The 16,724-nt window shown below is 36.2% G+C and overlaps 1 protein-coding gene across 1 annotated transcript; it reads right to left on the reverse strand.

Moving 5' to 3' along the window:
• Positions 1 to 8,110: 8,110 nt before the first annotated feature.
• LOC149391931 (AP2-like ethylene-responsive transcription factor ANT) lies at positions 8,111 to 12,080 on the reverse strand. The gene is made up of 9 exons (XM_089619240.1): positions 11,342 to 12,080; positions 10,730 to 11,264; positions 10,546 to 10,628; positions 10,383 to 10,391; positions 10,167 to 10,255; positions 9,959 to 10,032; positions 9,764 to 9,814; positions 9,603 to 9,679; positions 8,111 to 9,079 (listed from the first exon to the last, which is right to left on the reverse strand). Exons 1-9 carry the CDS (start codon positions 11,685 to 11,687, stop codon positions 8,373 to 8,375), a joined length of 1,971 nt encoding a protein of 656 aa, XP_089475366.1. The 5' UTR covers positions 11,688 to 12,080; the 3' UTR covers positions 8,111 to 8,372.
• Positions 12,081 to 16,724: the final 4,644 nt, after the last annotated feature.

Consider the following 16,724-nt stretch of genomic DNA (forward strand, 5'->3'; position numbering starts at 1 on the left):
AATTAGCTGTTTCTGTTTTGAATTTTTATACGGATTTATTTAAATGTTAAAGTTTCGAAATATATGCTATAGCATATTATATATTGTGAAATATAACATTTCAAAAGTTTTTTTTAGTTTTGTTTTTGACGAACACAACAACTTTTTTCACCCAAAATAATGATTAAATTGCTACAAAACACGCGAAAACAAAAAATTTGTTAAATAAATGACCAAAACTCACGAAAACGTGAAGATTTTCAACAAAACTTCATAATCTAGGTTTTAGCGTGGGTCGGTGAAGCCAATATGTGCGTGAGAATTTTTGAAATAGCGAAAGAGCTCATTCAAAAGTTGGAATTAATTTTAAACTTTATTTCGAGATTTCATAATGCATGATGTGTGTGTGTGTGTTTGGTGAAGGAAAGAAAATATTGTTTTTTAAGAGTATTTTTGACATTTTATAGACAAAAGAAATTTATTTTCTTAATATGCTCATAATATACATAAAAAAAAAACAAAAAGCAAAAAATATAGCTTAATCGTTCGTTGCTCTCGTCCTTAGGTTGCCGTCGTTTTGGTTCACCATCGACCACACCGTTGCAGTTCTAGCTTTGGGGTCGCCATCGAGTTTCTAGCTTTTTAGGTCTCCATCGCTGTTTGATTAGATGTCTCTCTCTGAATTCACATGTTCTCAACCAAAAGACTCAATTTGAACTTTATATAGAAGAGCAAAAAATGGATAGGAACATCGAGTTAGATATCCTCACTTATTGGAAGTTAAATGAATGTCGATATCCTATCGTTGCGACAATGGTAATTGAGTTTTTTTTTTTTAATATATCCGAATATCTAAACACGTTATATAAATCATTTAACACGACTATTAAATGGTTTAATTTAAACGGATATGGATCTGTAAAAAATTAAAAGATCGGACACGATTAATAAATGGTAAGATTTTGTAAGAATTATTTTTGAAAACACGATTATACGACACGATTATGATTCGAACATGAACGATTACACGACACGGTTATGACACCAACACGAAATTGTAATCTCTAGATTTGTGTCTCAACAACATCAATTTTCATTTATTAGCAGTATGGTCAGAACTCAGAAGTAGTTGTAGGTCGACATTGAAATTCGTCTTTTAATAAGTCATCATGCATGAGATTAATTAGCTAAATCACAACGCAATATTGTGGCCGGTCGATAATCTGTAGAAATTGGCTTTTAGCTAGGTACATATTTCTACAATAAATCATCAAGACAGCTTTAGAAGTAGAAAAAAATAAATAAAAAAATCAAAGACAGCTTTAATGTTTGATAAAAAAAAAAAAAAAAAAAAAGGGACAGCTTTAGTGTTTGTGTGATGAGTCATTATTCGTATGATTAAATGAGCAGTTTAAATGCGGCAATGTGGTAGTTAAACTTGACGTTGCATTGCCAAAAAATTACTTTATTTTTTTTTTACCATATTTCAACATTTTTATATAATGCATTGATTCCTCAGCTTTTTCTTTTTCTCTCGTCTTATTTGCTTTTGAAGGAATTTAATTTCTTTTTACTTATGCCGGTTCTGATTGCTAGATATAATAGCATGCGCATGTTACAAAAAGGAATGCAGAAAATAACAACACACAAAAGTACCAACTACTACTCTTTGCCTACATACAACTTTACGTTTATTTTCAATGCGTACGGTGTATTTCATTATCTACTTTATTCATTTCAATTTAATGCATATACGGAACTACTTCCCCTTGATTTTCTCATTCTTTGTATAATTAATTATTCCGAAATTATATTATCCTGATTGAATATCAATAATTTTATTCTAACGTTTCTTTTCTACCATATCCAGTGTATAAGTTATTTATAGTTATGCGTAGACTTTTCAATTTTAAATGATAACAATTAAACGTTGTTATATATATAAACACAAATATTATCCTAAACGTCAAGGTTTATTATGAATCTATTGCATTTTTAGTTTTGATGGATGTTTTTAAAATATTTATAGTACCTTCATGTTTCAAATTATGCTCAATTCGTTCTCATGAGTCTGTTGACTAGACACACACTATAGCTAGATGCACTAAACAATACCGAAAATTTTACTACTTGGTTAACAATTTTAACTGTCAAGAAAAATAAGTGCGTACTAAACATTGAGAGCAAGTGACACCTCATTTGATCTATTGTTAATTCCACACCACTTCTAAAGTGGAGGTCATAGGTTGAATCTCCATTGGCAACAAATACCCTTCAAAAAACAAAACATTCAGAGCGCCGTCAACTGTTTAAAGAGTAAAACCATCTAGAAATTCGATAACTTATAATTATAATAGTATTATACCAGATAGATAGATAGAGAGAGAGAGAGAGAGAGAGAGAGAGATAAAAAAATAATCGTCACCTGTCCATGCTTGATCATGAAGTCACGTAGCGGTCTGTGGACAAAAATCTGACAAAGAATAGCTTGACTCGTGATTACATATATCTTATGGATATATTACAATATTGTAGCATCGGGCTACTATAATATTACTTTTCGCTTTTCATTTTATATGTGAGACACAATCATCTCTTCACTCACAGACTCATTGATTACGAGAGGGTCCATTCTTACTACGCATGACCCGACTTCGATGCACCTTAGGCTTCCCTATCTTCATGCGACCCTCTACATGGATGGTCTTATTTTCATAGCAACTCTCCGACAACTTTCACAACGGAAACATCTTGCATTTTTGCGTTCTGGACATGCATGTCTCATGACATAGCTCAAATGATTTTACAATATACAGTGCGAGTCACAACGTCTCATTTGTGGTTTAGCAAATGCTCACAACAGATTCTCACATAGACGAAGGTGCCGATCGAAATCCGCATATATCTTCTTTGACAACTCATGATCTGCCGTCAGTTTTACGTCTAGCGGAAGAACAAAGAAGGTCCAAGTCAAGAAATAACGACCGCAAACACACATTGTACATAGAGAAGGAGAGTGAAAGGACGGGCTAAGGACTAGGTATTTGTGATGAGGATACCATGATTCGTGATTTTATTTTTAGTTTATATTATACATTAAATTATTAACTTCTATAAGATTTTATATTAATTTATATCTATCATGTAGTATATGATCGTCTTTTAAAATATTTGAAATGATATTATTTGCATTTTTATATAATAAGCTCATTTATTATAAGCGAAATCACATTGAAAAAAAATATTTAAAGTATAAATAGACGCAAAAAAAAATTACAGTCGAATCAATTCCTCGCATTTAATGCTAAAAAAAAGATATATCAAACAGTTAGTTTATTTTCATAAAATACTAAACAAATCAATCAATGTCATATTATTTAATGTGGAATTTGTTGCAACTACCATTGGTTTCTTTTTTTTAGGATTTTAGCCAACATTTCATTTTATTAAAAAAATATCAACACAGTAAATTAGTTAAATAAATTAACACTTTATTTAATTTAATTTACTGCGGGCAGATGGTATTTTTTTAATAAAATAAAATTTTACCTATTTTTTAAAAGGATGATAAACTATTATGCTAATGACTTAATTGTCTCTTATTTTATTTATTGCAAATTATATAGTGTGAAAATGACATTTTATACTGATTTTACGTTATATGTTGGAATTAATTAATTCGTTTGTTATTTTATTTTTTAAAAATAGAGGAAATGGTCACGCCTTTTTTGGGGCAGCTCATCATGAATCAATCTCCAGACACTGCCATTTTGTGTTGATTATTAATCTCATATTGAAAAGTACGACCTCAATTTTCGTTGTACGGTCATGAATCGTGACTATGTCCACATTCATAAGATACACATCGAGTTCGAGATCATTATCATAAAATTATCAAGGCATGTATTATCGCCATATCAGACCCTAGTTCCACATTATTTATTAATTTTCCATTCATCCTAGAGGTTTTTATACAGTGGGTTTAGATCAACAAACAAAGGCACATCACCAAGGCAAATTCAAACAAGTATTATCTTCAAAAGACCGTTGGATTTTTAAAAATTGAGAACGTCCATTGTAGTATCATGGAATGGAATGTGAAGCACAATTAAATATTTATCCACACTCTAAACCCCACCACACTTCAAGGATAAAACTCACTTGATTCCATTTTCACGTGACATTTCGATGACCTGTGTAGATTAATGATGTATGGTATCCCATTTTCAACCTTATTCACCCACCACGTTCACATGGTAATACGTCTCTCAAATTTCGGTCACAACAAAATGCAGTTTTTTCCTTCCTGGATTTCACCAATAATGTAACAAAAGTCTTCATGTGTATTAGATTTAGAACACAACACGACACCTTGGTTTATATATATATGGGCAATTATGCCATATATATATATATATATATATATATATATATATATATTAGCAGCTCGTGCACAGCTAATAATAAATATATAGTTCTTCAAACTCTAAAAAATAAATATCATAATTTTTTTTTTTAACATTACACGTATGTTCTTGTTTTGCTGTCGCGATGATGCACGGAATGTATAACACTTTAATAATGAAGCACAAATTAGCTTTATTTCATGTTTCTGTCTTCATGCAGGAAAACAAAATATGGTTTCTATCGTCCAACCTGTAAACAACAAAACATAATCATATATGTTGACTATAATACAAATATGTATTGAGGATCATATTTAGATAGTGGATTCTATCCGTGTTAAAAATAAAAAATTATAATCAATACCCGTTTGCTTTGCACACTTTTTGACCAAAGTTTTCGTCTCGCAGCTTCTCTATTTTGTCTTATTTTCGTTCATTTGTATTGTTTTCCCTTTTCTTGCCAATTTTTTTCTTTGCGCACTATTGTTCATTGATTCTAAAGATTTCGGTGTAAAATTAATATTTCTTTTTCTCAAATTATGTTTTTAGCAACAAAAAGCATCTTTGAATATATACATTTAGTCCGATCGAAATTAATATTTGTGCGGCTACATGCGAAAGGGGACTTGATCTTTGTTTGATTTTTTTTATGGAGCCTTTTTTTTTTTTAAGGAATATGGTGTCCTATTGACTTTGAGAAGAAAAAAAATCAAGCTTAACGGCAAGGGCATATAACCATGTGTAAAACTGCAAAATAATATATACATGGGTGTAGATTTTTTGTTCTCTAGCTGTCCCTTAATGCGTATCTTACAGAAAATCCAGATTTTTTTCACATGATCTCACGCCTATTTTTTTATTTATCATTTCAAGTTGGCGCATAGGGAGAGAGCTTAACAAAAAAATCCAAAACTATATACGCAATACTAGAAAAGTACAATAGAAAAATACGCACATATAACTACCAACCCCACATTCCTTTTTAACCCTCAAATCATTATATAAGTCGGCAATATAAATATACATATATCAGTGATATATCTTAACCCCGTCTTGGCATAGTGATGTTTTTAGACTTTGGAGAGGTGTAATAAATATTAGAGAAATTGTCCCATTTGTCACCAATTTCGTAACATTTTCTCATTTTCCATCAAAAGACTAATTTTTCCAAAAATACCACCGAGATGTCAACATTGTTGACATAGATGGTGGCATTTTGGGAAAAATTAGTCTTTTGGTGGAAAATAGAAAAATATTATGAAATTGATGGCAAATGAGACAATTTCTCTAAATATTATTCACTAGTCTAGAACTTTACAAGTTAAAGAAAAGTTAAAGAAAACAAAGAGAGTCGTAAAAAAAGACTATTCTACCCTTACCTAATAATAATATATTATTATTAATCATAGTTAAATATATGCTAACATTATTGAAAAAAAAAATCAGAAAACGATGTAGTAAAATAATATTTAAATGATAATATCCGGGTCTTCCGGCATATTTTCCTCGTTGTCCCAATTATCTATCATGAGATATAATCACTCATCACTAATCAGTATGCATATATTAGTGGAGCTCACACGTGCATGGCGAGCGGTGTGATCGTGAAAATCATATCGTCACAATAGATGTTAAGTATAATCATTCACATTAGGACATGAAATAGCTTTTACCATCTTTAATTGCATTGGTATCTAAAGGAATAAAGAGAGCTGATTATAGAATCGTTATTATACCACTGCAAGTGGAACTAGTAGTACTATAATAAAGCGAGTCTGAAATTTTTAATCTTATGCTTTTGTACATTAATTTATAAGCAGACAAAGCGGTATCTAATTATGACCTTTAAGAAAGGAAATAGGAGGGGATGAAAAAAAAAAGTGAGGAGGAAAGTCTTGATCATCAACAGATCTCTCTTTATTCAAAGTAAACTGAAGAGAGAATGTCTGGTTGGCTTTGAGGAAAAAAAAAAGCTCTCTCGGAAGAGAAAGTGAAATAAGTGATATTGCAATGATGGTGTATTGCTGATTGAGGAACACAATGGGGCAATGAAATGAGAGATTGTTCGGTCAAACCAAAGACCTAACATCTTTATTTTTGCATTATTGCCAAACATTGAGCTGGTTGTTCTGTACTTAGGAGGTCCTATATTATTTTATTTAATTTTTAAGAAAAGGGATAAATTCAATTACTATACAAAAAAATAAGGGTAATTAAGCTAAGTAGCCTCCTGAAAATAGCCAATTTATTTTTAGCCAACGTTCTGTAAATAAGTGGTAAATAGCCCGGACGATTTATTAACAGCCAAAATTTGACTAGACTACCCTTTTTCATTTTCCCGCCCAGTTTCATTTTTAATCAGCACAAAAATTTCGTAATTAATGCTGGCGAATATCTAGGAAAGTAATTAAAACCGTGTATATGCGTTCACACACAACCGCCCACATTAATTTCCATAAAAAAAGAAGAAGAACCGCTGCAACGATAATATCCTCTCCAAATCTGTTGCAGCGATTTCTGCAGGCTGGTGCTCGAGCCGTGCCTGAGAAGGAGATCCTCAACCGGGTCAAGCTGCAGTGGCTGGCGACGCACGCGAGGGAAGCCGCGAGCGACGATGGCGGAGATCGAGTCGCGTCGGACCGTCGGAGAGCGCGCGCGAAGAAGATCCAACCGGCGATGGCTGGGAAAAGCGCGCGCGAAGAAGATCCAACCGGCGATGGCTGGGAAAAGCGACCACGAGCCGATCCAAGAACCAAGCCGCGAACGAGTCACCATCGCCGGTCCATTTTGATGGTGGTCACGTCACCATCGCCGCCGGTGACCTCCGAGGTCCGCGTAGGAAGAGACAGACATGATTAAATAAGAACAGTTTTTTTTTTTTTTTTTTTTTGTTGTTGCTGTTCATAGAAAACATATTTACAGCTGCCTCGTGTAAATAAGAAGCATATTTACAGTATATTCAGTGTAAATAAGAAGCTTATTTACAGTATATTTACAGTATATTTGAACTGAAATAAAAATTCTGGAAATATTTTGAGCACGAAAATTCTGGAAAATATGAATATTGAACTGCATCCACTTCTTCAATAATTTCGCCATTTTTGAATATTGAATAATTAAAACTTGCTGTAATTTTTTTCAAAATTCAAACAAAAAAACTTCCTAAAAACTTGACGAAATATTGAATAATTAAATCTTGCTGAAATTAAAACTTGCCATTTTGAATAACTGCTTCCACGTTTTAAGTAACTGCATCCAAATCATAATAACTGCAGCCACGTTTTCCATAAATTCGGGATTTTGATTATTGAATAATTAAAAGTTGCCGAATTTTTTTTCAAAATTCAAACTAAAAAACTGCCTAAAAAAGAATTACATATTCGGTCAATCAAGGGCAAATGAGTAAAAAAATCTTCTTAAATGAGCTGCCACGTAATCATCTAGGCTATTTACGGATTATTAACAAAACGTTGGCTAATTTTAAATTGGCCGAGTTTCAGTGGCTTATACAGCCAATTTTTTGAAAAAATAAAGTAGAGCCACTTAAAATTTTCAATATTGCAAAACATCATTTCACAGGAATTTAATCATTAGGGTGACCCATTAGATATCCTAATTAATTCTTAGTCTCGTTCATCCCTCCATTTTGCATACAAGTTATAACAATATATTAATAAAATAAAAAAATAAAAATAATCCTGGTCATTTCAATATGCATGAAGAAAGAAAGCCAAAAAAGAAGGGGTTCGGTTTGAAAAAAGCTCTATAACGCTTTAGTTTACAGACAGATAAGTGGGACCCACCGTTGTCTCTCTACAATAATACCGCAATTATCAAAATATTCAAACCCCTACCCAGTTTTTCTTTCCATGCAAAGAAAAAAGAAAGAAATAAACCTCTCTACATGTCCCTTGATCCCATTAATAAAACTAACAAAACATATAATTAATATTTTTTTTTCTTTTTCCGATCCCTCCAAAGTCCAAACTAAGCGTCGTTCCATGCAGCAAAAACCGGCAAATGACCCATGGAAATTGCCGTAGACGGAAACCAAGAGCTAACTCCGTTAGAACTCCCCGGACTCACGAACGTCGCGCCACCGCCGCCGAGAGGAGGCCGTGAAAACGAGACGGCGTTAGTGGGTCCCACCTTGTCAGGGCTTCCTTCCCTCGAGCTTCCCAGGCTCGTCACCAGCGACGACGGGTTCGAGAAATGACCCATATTATTATTCTTCCCCGCCACGTGGTGGCCACCACCGGAGGACGAGGAATCCATCCCCATGAGCTCCTGAAGCGACATCGAGAACGCCGTCGCCGCCGCCGACGACGGCGGCTTCTGGTGGTGCTGACTCTGCTGCGCTTCGAGCGAGCTCACGCACGCGCTCTGGGCCTGGCCGTACAGAGCCATTTTCCACTGCTCGTGGTCCTCGTTTCCGTTGCTGCTGTTCGTCGCGGTGGTTGTGGCGGCGACGTACTCGACGTCGGCGATTGCTTTGCTGGCATTAGCAGTAATTTCGTCGTCGTTGGCAGCGACGAGGCTTGTCGTACGCCGAGCTAGCTCGCCGGCGAGGAGTGTGTTGCTCGCCATGATCTTGTCCACGTCGTATCGCGTGATGTCGAAGTTCGTCACCGCGTTGACTCCCCGGAATTTTATCGCTGCCACGTCATACGCCTCCGCTGCTTCCTCTTGCGTGCCTGAATTAAAAAATAAAATAGTTAATTAGGGGGTATTTGAAAATTTCAATGGTTATTTATATAATTATTTTTGTTTGGTTATAAATAACTGTGATTTGTGAAAAAGGGTAGAATGGTCAATTATGGGGAGTATGTAAAACACATGCAGCCTTAGAAAAAGGAAAGTGGGTTTTTCAGTCACAAAGCGGACTAGAGGGTATCAGCCTTATGAATCTTTTCTAGTGGGAACATGAACGTCAATGTATTTTTACGTACAGTGAGGGTTTTTCGTCGCTTTGTTTATAAATGACTAGTATTTACTTTACATACTTTATTTCTTTCGATTAGTCACACTGAGAGCGCCTAGTTTTTTTTTTTTTTTTTTTCAACATGCGTAGGGGTTAAAAGTCATGAGTCATGACCGGAATAACCCAATCTATTAAAGGATATTGCTAGCTAGATACCTTTTTTCCATTCATATCATGTACGTCTGAAAATATGATTTATACATTAAATAATAACAATAATATTAAAAAAATCTTACTGAATGTTCCAAGATACAGGTCCTTATTCCCGGCCACTCTGCCAATCCGGGCTTGCCATCTTCCATGCTGGTGATGCCTAAATAAAAAATGTAAATTAATAAGAATTATTCAACAAATAATAATAATGTGGGATTAATAATATTATAGAGACTAAATGAACCTTGTGACTCCTCTATACATTGAAGCACCTCTAGAAAATCCACTGCTTTTCCTGAAAAGCAGCAAAGAGAGAAGCCAAATGCGTGAGCATTATTTGACCCACAAGTGTGTAAGTGTAAGCCGTAATAGACAGTGTGTGTTTACACATTATTTGGTCGAGTAGAGAGAATAGAGATGAATAAAAATTTGTCCTCACCTTCTCAAGTGGGCAACATATTCCTGGCGGGTCATTTTCTTCATTTCCTCTAGCTCTGCCTGGTAATTTTCCAACTGGCATAAAAACAAAAACAAAAACAGACGGTGATTTAATAACAGATAATATATATTTATTAATGTAGATAATAATTGTAGTCGAGGACAGAAAGTCATAATAATAAATAACAACAAAATAAAAACATGTATACCGAGAAATTGATATGTGTAGAAGGTCCCCAATATTTAAGAGCCGCAAGATCATAAGCTCTCGCTGCCTTGTCCTCCATGTCGTATCCACCTGAGGTAGTTCATTCCATTCACACTCAATAATATTATTCACTAAATAAACTACACCAAAATCACTAAAAAAACCAAACCTAAATAACCATAATAATAATAAATAAATAAATAAATAAGTGACTCACCCAGATACACTAGAAGCGTTGCATAATTTTGATTCAAAGAGCATCCCCAAGAAAAAACCAAGCAGCAAAATTAATGGCAAGAGTCAGACCATCATAATAAAAAAAAAACGAAAAAACAGACAAGGACCCAAAGAAATAAATATTGAAAAAAAAAAACACGAACCTTGTCTTCCTTTCCTAGTTTGCCCTTCCTTCTTGCAACTATTGTCCCACAGATGCGCTTCATATCTCCCAGTCCACCTATGCCTGAATCCGCGCATTAAACATTTCATAAATCCGTAAAAATAAAATATATATATATATATATATAAAAATAAATTTAAAAATAAAAAAATAATAAAAAATACCTAGTGACGCCTCTGTACTGAGAAGTCCGCTGTCCAAAAGTATCAATAGACTTTCTATGCACAGTCTGCTTCTGCGACACTTTTCCCGGCCCTCTCTTCTTCGTCGTCTCCACCATAGCCAAACACGCCTCTCCGTTCCCGGCCGCCGGAGATATCTGCTGAGCCGTCGGAGCCGCCGTGATGCAGCTGGAAGACTGAGAGCCTGGGCTCATGCTCAGCGTAAGGGACTGAAGCTCGCCGCAGCTGATCGGAGCTCCGACGGAGGAGGGATTCTCGCTGATCTGATGTTGCTGCTGCTGAAAGTGAACCCACTCCGGCGTCGTCTGGTAGAGCCCGCCGTGGAGTGGAATCCCGGAATAGTAGTGTTGCTGCGTTTGATCTCTGGCTGAGTTCGAGTTGTTATTATTGTTGTTGTAGTATATGCTGTCGAGACTCAGAGCCATTGCCTCTCTCTCTTGCCCGTAGTCCGTCACTGACCCCATCGTTGCTCCGCCGAGGAAGTCCTCCAGCTTCGGCGACGAGTTCGCCATTATCCCTGAAAAATCAATGTTAGGGTTAGGGTTTGGGTTTCGTCGGAGAGTGGTAGAGTGTTACTATCAGTATTAATATTACCTTCGGTGTGTGATCTGGAGAGGGCTTCCATGATGCAAAGAGAGCCGTCGGATTTGAGAGGCATCATTGAGAGATAGGCATTGTTGTTGTTGTTGTTTGTGGTGTTTGGGGTTTGGTTGTCTGTGACGGCGTACAGGTGAGACTGGTTGTGACCGCTGAGATAGTAGGTTGAAGCTTGTTGTTGTTGGTGGTGGTGACGGTAGTTCTGGACTTGATTCTGATGATGATGATGATGGTGATTTTGGTGATGATGATCAGAAGATGAAGAAGAAGAGAGCTCCATTTTCATCTGAGGAGAGAGAGAGAATCCCAACCAATTGTTGTTGTTGTTGGTATGATCAGTCATGGCTTTGGTTTTTTTCTTTGGTCAAAAGAATGAAGTTCCGAGAGTCTATTTTATAATTATTAGTATCAGAGAACGGAAAATATACATGAAAACCAGAACTCTCAATCATTGGGAGAAAATAAACTAATCATGTCCAAATCTCTCTCTCTCTCTCTCTCTCTCTCTCTTTCTCTTTCTCTTTCTCTTTCTCTTTCTCTCTCTATTTGGCTCAGATGTGTGTATATGATATCCTACTACTTCACTCACTCTCTCATTCTCTCTATTTATATATGCGATTTATTTGTTGGGTAGCTAATGAGAAAGTATGTAGTGACTACGAAGCATATACCAAAAATTAAGAGAATTTTCTTTTTTACTCTAAAGACAAGGAGATCGGTGGTCTCTTTAAACTAAACAAAAAGAATGAAATACGATACGAGAGAGAGAGCAACAAACAAAATGAGGGTGGAAGAGCAAACCCCCCACAGCATTTCATAGGGATCTGTGTATGTGAGAAAGACCACGACTTTTCCTTTTTATTTTTTGTTTTTTTTATGTTCTCCCTCTTTATTTTTATTTTTTTTAATTCCTCTTCGACCAGTGTATTAGTAGAATTAGATATGTATACGATATATTAGTACTATTTCGTCTAATTATGCAAATAATTTAATGCGACAGTACTGGATTGGATTTTTGAATGAATTGAATTGCAAAAAAAATAAAATAAAAAATAAAATAAATATCCAAAAAAGAGAGAGCTTTAAATTGAGTCACAGGAGGCTAAGATAGATTTGAGGAACAGCGCAGGACATCTGCTCACCCAGTCACTTCACACAGTGCAGCCTTCTGCACCACTCTGCGCACTTCTAACAATTTTAAATACTTTTTTCTTTCTTTTTTCATTTTTTTTTTTCATTCCCGGTGAGAATGTTGTTCCACTTTGCTTCACAGCTTTCAAATCCTTCCAACTTGCTCCACATACTATTTAATAACACCATTAACCATCCATCCAAACATTTTAAGAAGAGGTGTAATGACGTGTACGTCAAATAAATTCGTATTACTTCAATTACGAAATAATCATGTTTGTTAAAGTTTTTATTACAAATTCGTAATAATTCATTTACGAATGCCGTCGAAATTGCACTCTTCAACTGCGGCTTTTTATTGATAGTGTGTCTGCCAAATGAGATAAAAATTGAAAGTGTGCTTTATATCTTTAGTTATTTTAGCTAAGAAAAAAAAAAATAGTCAAATACTGCTTAGTGCTTATTAACCTGGGTTTTAGTCTTCTTATTCACACCCAGTGGCGGACCCACGTTGGTGGCTCAAGAGGCCTGGGCCCACCAAAAAAAAAAATTCAGGCTTAAATTTTTTTTTTTTTTTCCCAGCCAAATTTCAGTTTTGCCCCCCCCCCCCGAGTCTGGGTCCGCCACTGTTCACACCCAACATCAAATCAATGTATGACGCCTCAAGAAAAAGTAAAAAATTACTAGGAGACCGATGAGCCCCTTCCTCCTTTTCGGCTCTTGAAGAAGCAGGGGTTGATCTTCTTGGTAGCTCCTAAAGATCAATGCACATTTTGACTCACTATATAATAAAAGTATTGGCCTTCTTAATATCTTTGTTCCATCGTTTTGTTGTCTACATTGTAGATGAAGGGCTAAGTAACACGTCCTCGCATATAACAACGCTCAATGTTGAGTGTCGTAGTGCGAAAAGGATCGTATTTATTATTTTATCGGTCATATGAGTTCTTAAATTTCGTTGACCATAAATAGCAACTAAATATGTATACGTCATTTACCATGAGTTCATTTATTGTTAAGTATACTCTTACGTACTATTATAGCGTCATTTTGCACTATTAGAAAATGACAATCGATCTCAAAAATGCTAAAACAAAGATGAAAAAAAGAGACAACCTCAATCCAACCAAGCTTGCTTACACCAGACATCTGCGCTTGTACGTAGGCCCCTCTACGTCCGTTTATGGGTCTAACAACGTTCATCCATCACAGCCACTCGTGCGCTATGATTGGTACATTTTCGTGAGCTCTGCCGAAGGACTCTTGTATCCTCTGTAGGGGCATGCCGTAAATTTGGTTAATAGCAAGTAGATCTGGTATGGAGGCTAGGTACGTGCGTTGTCGAGGAATTAAGTATGGGTCATTTCACCAAAGACCAAATACGTGAAGTTTGGAAGCACTTAGTTGTGGACTTGTTGTGTTGAGTTTTGATTTCTTTCTTCACTTTTTTTTAAATAAGTCCTTCGCTATAGTTTTAGACTTGTAACCTTGCTCATGGTCATGGATTCCTATCTTGGTGACCCCTGTTCATTGACTTCTTCTCTCGGCCTAGGTCTTGTGACCATGTCCTTGAGCCCTCATTTTCTGCACCGATTCAAGGACTTCGCCTTTGGGTGTGTGTCTTTTTGCATTGTCATTACACTTGTGTTCTTGTTTTCGCGTATGAGTGTTTTTTTCATGATAGCAAAACAAATTAACCCATCGGCTTTTTAATGTAACTTTTCATACAAAAACTTTATTTGTTTGTGGATGCTTCGTATTGGGTCAGACATGTGCATTGCTCCAGCCAGGGAGAACATACGTCACAAAATTGGTGAGTTGCAGACACTACTACAAATTTGGTTTTCTGATGCGCATGACTAGTCGCACCGAAAATCTTAATAATTTTTTTAACATATGTTTGAAGGCGCGAATTAGAACTCAAGTCGATGATATTCAGCGAAAAGCAGCGGAGTCAGGTCAAACGTTTGACATAGACCAGGCAAAGCAGTATGCGATTGATACTGTTCTCGGGCAACATCAAGATTGGTATGTCAGGATAGGTCCATCGATCCCGAAATCCTCGTATCTCTTGGTTCAGGCTCAGGACGAGAGCTCGTCATCAGGTTCGTCATCGAGGCGCGTTCCAGATCCAGTGGTTAGCGACCTACAAGCAGCGTTGGTCGCACAACAGGTCGCAATGGAAGAGATGCGGTGTGAGCAACGAGCTCAGATGGAGGCCTTTCAGCGACAGTTCTTTGCCTACACACAGTAGCATCTGTCTCCCATGCAGACATCCCTCATGATGATGCACCCTTGGACGACGCCGCCATCAGCTTCAATGCCGAACGCTCAGACGCCGCCATCAACTTCAATGTCGAATGCTCAGACGCCAAATTCGATAGAGTTTCAGCGGCATCGTCCGAGTGGCAGCGCACGAGGAAGATCTGGCGGAAGAGGAGGTCGTGCATTGAAGAATTGGAACCCTCCGAGTGAACAAGGGAAACAAAACGAATAGGTTGTGATTTTTATCATATTTTATGTTATTAATATTAGAATTTCTATTACATGGTTTATATAATTATTATATGAATCAACATATATATAATTATTATTCTAATTAATATTATATAATTATTATTATTAAAATTATTTAATTAATTTTACAAAAAAATATTGATTATCATAGAATCTTTTTATATGTTGATTCTATTATAATCAGCATTTAAAAAAAAACTAAAGAGAATCAGATGCGACTAGTCGCATCTGATTCTTTCACGCGAAACGTTTCCGATGCGACTAGTCGCATCTGATTGTATTGTATCCCGCCAAAATATTAGGCGAGGATGAGTATCAGATGCGACTAATCGCATCTGAAACCTTTGGTGCGAAAGAATCAGATGCGACTAGTCGCATCTGATACTCTATATCCCGCCGTAAGAAATATTGTTTTGAAGTAAATTTAGGTGCGACGTTTGTTGCGACAAGTCGCACCTAAAATGTCGCATAGTAATGACTTTCAGGTGCGGAAAGTCGCACATAAAATCATCAGGTGCGGACTTTCAGATGCGACTTTTTCGCACCTGAAAGTGTCATCAGGTGCGACTTTTGCACTTTCATGTGCGAAAAAGTCGCACTTGATGCTATATTTTGTACTAGTGAGATGACTAAGAGGTAGCGCCTTTACGTGAATTATTGAGGCGGAGAGCCATTCAAAGTTATAGTAGTATAAATTACAGCTTCATGGGGTCGTAGCAATCGGTGCAAACTTCCGTGCGACAATGACAACCGAATCAAGCAAACGCAAATTTTGCGAGTACATCATAGGCGGTGGTGGAATCACTCGTGTGAAGACCACTTAGCGAACATGGACAAGACAAAAAGTGTGAAGATGCGTGCAAGGTTCCTCGTGAAGTACAGAGGAAATGCGAGAGTTACTCTACGATAACTCTCAAAAGAAGAAGCAATGTGAGAGCTTAGGTGAGTCGATGCGATCTGACCTCCGAAAAGTTAAGGGGACTTTGACGAAGAAATAGACGAAGGTCCCGGTGGATCTTCGGGGTCCGTCGATCCAAGAACATCGCACCCTGGGGTCAATAAGGGGTTGGTTAAAGCCGTCGACCGATTCTTCATTCATAAAAGAAGTCAACTCGCATGACCATTAATACTAGAACATGAAGGACATTCACGACTGGCAAGACACTTGAGACACTCCACCTATAATTACTAATTAGTGTGTTTTATATTTTATCGTATGTGTTGTAATAAATTTATATTCTACTTATGGTATTGTAGGTTGAACTTTATCTTGGTATGGAACATTCACTTTATCTTGGTTTGAGTTTGAAGTATGATGAACTGCGAAAAATATGTTTTGTTTTGCAAAATATGAAAAGTATGTTTATTTTTGTAAAATTTTTATTTGAATATCTCTCGACTTCTCATATTATTTTTTACCGATTTTTTCTACGGTAAGTGGTTTACCGCTGGTATTGGTTTTCTTTTTGTTATCTGAATACATTTCATCAAAATTGAAGTTCCGACACGATAACAGTAAGGATAAGACCAACATTGGATATAACCACATATTTTAGGTTTTTGAGATAAACAATTATATATTTTTATAAGGTATGTCGTAGTGTGACAAAAGTAACACACTCTTTGAAATCGCGTCCAGTGGCGGACCCAAGTGTACCCTTTGGGGTGCCTGAGCCCCCAATTTTTACATTTTTTTTTTTACCTTTGAAATTTTTTTTTGGCCCCCCCACTT

The sequence above is a fragment of the Urtica dioica genome, chromosome 7, assembly GCF_054948205.1.
Source record: "Urtica dioica subsp. dioica isolate 48M chromosome 7, U.dioica_male_clone48M_v1_H2, whole genome shotgun sequence".
Classification (NCBI taxonomy): Eukaryota; Viridiplantae; Streptophyta; class Magnoliopsida; order Rosales; family Urticaceae; genus Urtica; species Urtica dioica.